The 6,847-nt window shown below is 40.9% G+C and overlaps 1 protein-coding gene across 3 annotated transcripts; it reads left to right on the forward strand.

Annotated features, from left to right (window-relative positions):
* The first annotated feature begins 363 nt into the window (after positions 1-363).
* LOC129245755 (zinc finger protein 853) lies at positions 364-5,153 on the forward strand. Of its 3 annotated transcripts, XM_054884124.1 has the most exons (3): positions 364-936; positions 2,212-2,564; positions 2,658-5,153. In XM_054884124.1, the coding sequence occupies exons 2-3, from the start codon at positions 2,277-2,279 to the stop codon at positions 4,842-4,844; spliced, it is 2,475 nt and encodes an 824-aa protein (XP_054740099.1). In that variant the 5' UTR covers positions 364-936; positions 2,212-2,276; the 3' UTR covers positions 4,845-5,153. The 3 variants fall into 3 exon arrangements, with proteins under 3 accessions (XP_054740099.1, XP_054740097.1, XP_054740098.1); XM_054884122.1 differs by having other exon boundaries at positions 365-936; positions 2,212-5,153; XM_054884123.1 differs by lacking the exon at positions 364-936 and adding an exon at positions 1,498-1,516 and having other exon boundaries at positions 2,212-5,153.
* The last annotated feature ends 1,694 nt before the right edge of the window (positions 5,154-6,847 follow it).

A 6,847-nucleotide genomic window follows, 5' to 3' on the forward strand; every position in this document is an offset into this window, starting at 1 on the left:
TATGTATTTTTAAAATAAAGTCCGGGTAAAAAAGGGCTAATTCAATTCAAATGAAGTTTTTTGTTTTGTGCTGGTGTAAAGATAGGAAATATCTTTCGTTTTAGAAATTGATTGTATATGATGCTCGAATGCCGTTGTTGGAATTTTATTCTGGTTGGTTTGCAATATCTTTTGGTTTTTATTATTGTGGATTTACAATCTTTTCTAGGTGATTGAGTAAAAATAAATGCGTATCTTCTAATTGTGCTTCATCTGGCAACATCAATCCACGTAAATTAACATATCAACACAACAGCTGACTGCTGCCGTAAGCAAACAAAAATAATAATTTTGCTATCATCTCAGTCATACACTTGAAATTCAAAAGATTATATTCCCATCTCTGTTTAGTAGAGACATACAAGAAAAGTAAAATTTAGCGTAGCAACAACCACTGACACAACTGACAACCTCAACGACAATCGAATCGTCTTTCTTCCACGAAGTACGCATTACACGAACGAAACGAAACGAACTCATCTTACTACCCAGCAACGGCCAACGGCGGCCATTGTGATTTACCGACGACAGAAGAAGACAAAAGGACGTACACAACGTAAGCGCGCTGGTCAAAAAGGAAATTCCAGCTATATTGTGATAAAATTTCGCACAAGAAAATCTAGTTATTTCGTTTCCTTGCTGTGTAAATGTTTTTGTAACGGTTTATATTGCATTAATTGCTTGTGGGTGCAATATTTACGAATATTTTTAACGGCTTAAAAGTGCGTGTACTGCCTTTTGGAGAAAAGTGGGACGGGCCCTTACGGGTGGCACGTAAAAGTGATCGTCACTTGGAAAGCCATTGGTTATAAAGTGACTTGAATCGAGCATACTTTGGTGAATTGAATAACTATAAACTGAGGAGCAAAAGATTGCTCAATAAGAACGAGTGCAGCTGTAAGTTCGGTGATGTGATATATGATAAATATACAACGCAATGGAAAATGCAACGAAAGGTGCTAGCAAATGACTGGGTGCATCATTAGGAAGTGTAGAAATAATTAAGTGTGTTTTGTTGGTGCTGTCAAATTTAGTGCACTGCACTGATTATAAAAATAGTTTAATTGGTTGTTTTCTGTTGGTACCAAATAGTTGTTTCTGGTGGGGCTTTTTTGTAGTGCACTTTCCTTTTCATTCGCACGTCTCGCTATATATACAAATAATGTTACTATCTCGTTTCTGCGTGTTTGTTGCGACCAATACGTATGTCGCGTAGCTACTTTTCCCACAGTTGTTTTTTTTTTGTTTTTTTTTTTTGTAATATGCGTTGGCAGTAGTGTCGTGCGTGCCTGCTTAGCACCCGATTTGGAGAACGTTTTTGTTTGTGCTCAAAATTATTTGACTTTCTCTTTTTGTTCTATAAAAATGTATAGAGCGTGTGGATTGCTATTCAAGAAGAAGAAGAAGTTTTATTAGTGAGAACCACAGCACAACAGGGTTGCATCTGAGTTAGTTCCAAAAATTTGGGCACAGAAATGTAATGAAAATTTAGAATAATTGATTTGAATATAAATAACTTAACAAAATGTAGCATTATAGAAATTATTTGAGAATACAATTTTCATGAGTTAACGAATTAAACTTGAGTAGTTAGATTTATAAAAACATAAGATTTTGTTGTTAGGGCGTTGCAACATGTTGCTGGTTCAATTTGGTTTAACCCGATGTTTCGTTTTATTAGGGCAGTTCACAATTAAGTACTACCATGGCCTTTGTAAAGTAGGACGTCAATCATATAAACGGTGTTTTATTTTTAGAGTCGTGGAAGCTTAGATATACGTACCGAATAGAAAAATATTTAAATTTACATGAAATTGACGTTTTGGGCATATTGCCGCCAGAGAACGTTCATTAATAAACATCAGCAATCTGTTGCAACATGCTGCTAGCAGTTCGAGCGCCACTGTGAAATCGGTAACATTTTACCTTACAGCGGCTATATTGGAAATTCATAATTTGAAGGTTTTATATATTTTTTACACGAATGACAAAAGCACTTCGCTCCAATTAAATTCCCAAAAATAGTGCTTTGCTTTTGCAACATATTCAATCACATATTCAAACGCAATTGACAATCCTCGTCAGCAGTTAGTGGCTGTCGCCTTATTTTGCATTTTCACATTGCTTCAGAGAATTTTGATTAATTTTACATTATAAATTTTTCTGTTTTAGTCGCCGCACTTTAAGTTTTATTCAACTTTTCCAAAACCACACAAAAGCGGAAAAGACCACACAAGATGGAACGTAAAAAGGTGCTGGAATTGGATAAGATATGTCGCGTATGTATAGCTGAACGCAAAGATATGCGTCCATTGTTTAGCGAGAAAATTGCGGAAATGCTGATGGAATGTGCCTCTGTAAACATTGAAGATACTGAAGGTTGGCCTGACAAAATTTGCATCCAGTGTGTTCATTCTGTCTCACGTTGCCACGCGTTCAAGAAGCTAGTGGAACGCAGCGACAAGGAGCTAAGAGAATATATCAAAAGCCTGACGGTGCGTGTGGTGATAGAAGACTCGAGTGAGGTAAAGATGGAACAGGCAACGCAGCCAAAAATTTTGTCACAGAAGCCTCCTAAATTGCAACTTATACAGCCACAGACTCAATTCCAATTGCAGACACAACACAATCAATTGCAGCTGCAACAACAGCAATTAATTTTGCAACAACAGCAGCAGCAGCAAAACCAACAACAGCAGCAACAGCAAAACCAACAACAGCAACAGCAGCAACAACAACAATTGCAGCAAATACAGCATTTACAACTTCAATCACAGCAGCCCGCGAAACGTAAAGCCATTAGCACAGCACGCAAATCTCAGCGTCAGTCAAAAAAACCACATTTGCTGCCGCAGCCTGTGCAACAACAGCACCAGCATCAGCAAACTCTTGAACAAGTGTCATTGCAAACGATGGTGCCAAATGTTACACCCACACGTACGCAAGCGCAGTCAGCTAACCAGCATCTGCAAACAGCACAAGGGACGTTACAAACGCAGCCGCAACCTCAACAGCTAATATCCACAGCCGCCTTGCCGCCACAGATAGTACTGCCCAATGGGCAAATACTCACCACTGCGCAGATTGTCACCCACGCTGGGCCACCACAGATTGCGCAGATCATAAGCACTGCGAATGGTTCAGCGGTGCAAACAAATCCAGCCACCACTACGGTGACTGCGCAACCACAATTCACGCCGCAGATCATACAAACATCCAGTGGGCAGACATTACATCTGATACAACAGCCGAATGGACAGCAAACATTGCAGTTGGTACAGGTTTTGCCGCAGCGCACTTTAGCCACAACAGTAAATGGTGCCAGCGTGATGGTAACCACTGCAGAGGATGGCACTACGACAATTGTCGATGATGATGCCTTAATCACGCCAGACGAACATCACCTTATCGACGCAGATGATGGTGATCTAGAAGAAGAAGATGAACAAATTTGTGAGACGATTGTGGTGGAAGATGATCAGCTGACACACCAGCAGTTGCTTGCTGGCCACCATACTATCGTGGATGAGGATAATTTATCGCAGGGCGAAACGCAAGAACTGGAGTACCTTGAGGATGTAACTGTGACCACGTCGAATGCGGGACATTCGCAACATCACCAACATCATACTCAGCATTATCAACAGTTAAGCGATTGTGATGGCGACGCAAGCCAGCAACATCATATACAGCTGCATGATGAGGATGATATTATTGAAGAAATACACATGGAAGAGGAGGAACTGCTCGAGGATGACGGCGCGGACGTGATGCATGTAATGGAGTCGGACGGTAGGGAATTCATAAGTGATGAAGATGTCAGCCAGCAGCAATTAGTTGGCGAGAACGGTGATCCGCTTCAGTACACTGTGATGGAGGCGGGCACAGACGACGATGAGCTCGTTGAAACGGACGTCAAGGAGGTGCTGCAAGCCGCTTGTGGTTCCGACATGCACACTGTAGTCGATTTTAATCAAACTGTCAACAATGTATCAAGTGGAAATGTGAGTGTAGGTGGTGCGTCTGTAGGCAGTCAAACACCAACACCTAAGCGTCAGCGTAAATCGAATTCCAAGGCTGTGGCGAATTCACGCCAGCTCGTAGCTACCGCCTCCTCGATAGCGACATCGGGTGCCGCGGACGATTTTGAAATCGATCCCAAATTAATAGCCGAATTTATAAGTCAGCAAACTAGTGTGCTCGGTTCCGGCCGTCACGTATGCAATTTGTGTCGTCACGAATTCAAACAATTTAAAGCATTGCATAATCATATGCATCAGCATTCGAATTGGATACGCGCAAACTGCAAGAAGCAACCGCAATGTGAGATCTGCTCAAAGAGTTTCAAAGGTCCAGGCATGCTTAAGATGCACATGAAGACGCATCAGTCAGCGGCGCGCACACCCACCTGTAACATCTGCAACAAAAGTTTCAAATCAAAAGCGATATTATATCGTCATCGACAGACACATCAACTGCGTTCCTACGCCTGTGCTGTAGATAATTGCCGAAAAACATTCTCAATGCCGCAAACGCTGCGTACGCATGCCGACAACAAACATCCTAATTCACAGCAGCCGAAGTTCAAATGTGGCGAATGTGGCATACACTTTGAAGATGTGGATATGTTGCATACGCACGTACAGGCGGGTGTGCACAGTGGCACGGTGACAATAGAGAATGGTAGCGGCGGTGTAGGGGACAATGATGAACCTGGAGGCTCGGCGGGTGGCAGTATAGATGGCACTGGTTGCATCGATGGCAGCATGACGGGCAATACAATAATTGTGGTTACGCAGGGGTAATTGTACAGCTACTAGGCAGACGGCAATGCCTGCGCTCATACCCCTATTGACTTGTCACTCACAGCCAGTTTTGTAAATTCATTGGTTTCCTCCCTGAAGAAAAATGCTTTCCCCATGTGCTAGTTGTAGTTTTTAATTTGTTTAAAACAAAACAAAAAAACATAGATGTAAATAATATAGAATTATTTTTCAATAGTGACTAATACATTTACACGTATATGTTATTAAATAAACCAACAAACAAACGAAGAAAGAAATTATTTTTAAAAAATATACAAAATTTACCGTACACATAATTATTGAAATGACAAAAATATTTGAAAACGTTTAGTAATAAATAAAGCAACGAATATTAAAAATATTGAAATATTGGGTTTTATGCGTGCTGAAAAGGATACGAATAGGGGTATTTGTTGAAATATAATTGTAATTTGTCTGCCGAGAACCGTTTGGAATGCAAAATAGAGCTAAAAATCTCAATTTTCTATATATCTGTATGAAAATAACCTTGGTATCAAAGCTCATTCTTTAAAGATGGTGGCTTTAGAGCAACAACAATGTTTTTGTACGTTTGATTGTCATGGCAAGATACAGGGTAGGCCATTTAAAGCGGGCCCATTTGTTTCTGAAAAAAAAAACATTGAAAAAAACATTTTTTTTTGTGTTGATATGAAAAATCATTTATTTTGATTCAAGGAGATTTGTTCCAGCTAGTTTTCGAAAATGATATCCTTCAAATGTTTGCCTCTGGCCTTGATGGCCAAATGTGTCCTTTTTTCGGCGTTTTCCATCGTTTTGGCCAATATTTCGGCCGGTATGGCGGCGATTTCGCGTCGGATATTGTTTTTAAGTTGAGTTAGAGTCCTTGGCTTGTTGATGTATACCTTGGATTTCAGATAACCCCACAAATAAAAGTCCGGTGGCGTCAAATCTGGTGATCTCGGTGGCCACGGAAAATCACCATTTTTCGAAATCAACCTTCCAGGGAACAATGGCTTCAAAAAATCGATTGTAGCGCGTGAAGTGTGGCATGTAGCCCCGTCCTGTTGGAACCAGTAGCCTTCCATGTCATTTTCTTCGATGATTGGCATAACAAAATCGCGTATCATGGCACGATAACGCTCTCCATTGATGGTGACAGAGGCTCCATTTTCATTTTCGAAAAAGAACGGTCCGATGACCATTCCCGCACAAACACCGCACCACACAGTCACTTTTTGATCGAAGAGAGGCTGTTCTTCAACTAATTGAGGATTTTCGGCAGCGTAGAAGCGACAATTTTGCTTGTTTACGCCTCCATTCAACTGAAAATGAGCCTCGTCTGACATGATGATTTTTTGCCAAAAGTCGGGTTCATTTCGAACGGTTTCGACGGCCCATTTGGCATAATCAAGCCGTTTCGGGTAATCAGCCGGGTTTAATTTTTGTGCCATTTGAATTTTGTACGGAAACATTTTGAAATCGATGCGAATTATGCGCCTGAGTGTTGTCCTGGCGATGCCTAATTCCTGAGAACGACGATAACTCGATGTTCGCGGAGCCTCCTCAACACTGGCTCGTACAGCCTCGATATTTTCAGCAGAACGTCGTGTACGTTGTCTGGATGCGTGGCTGGTATTGCTGAGACTACCGTGGTTAATAAATTTTGCGTATAAACGCTGTAAAGTGCTTTTGGATGGCGCACTTTTAACTTTATTTTTTTTTTTAAACGCACGTTGAGTTTTCACAATTGAGAAGTTATTTTGGATGTAAAGCTGAATTATTTCAGCGCGTTCTTTTGGAGTGTACTGCTCCATGGTAAAAATTGTCTTGGACTGACGCTTCCAACGCGCTATGTCATTAGTCGATCTGACGTTCCTGTCAAAAGTTATAGGGTTGCCAGATGGGCCCGCTTTAAATGGCCTACCCTGTAGAAAACAAAGAATGAATTCGCCTTATTTCATTCTGTGCTGAAAGCCAAATGGACATGGCGAAAGAAAAAAAAACAAATCAGCAGATTTATC

The sequence above is a fragment of the Anastrepha obliqua genome, chromosome 4 (assembly GCF_027943255.1).
Source record: "Anastrepha obliqua isolate idAnaObli1 chromosome 4, idAnaObli1_1.0, whole genome shotgun sequence".
NCBI lineage: Eukaryota > Metazoa > Arthropoda > Insecta > Diptera > Tephritidae > Anastrepha > Anastrepha obliqua.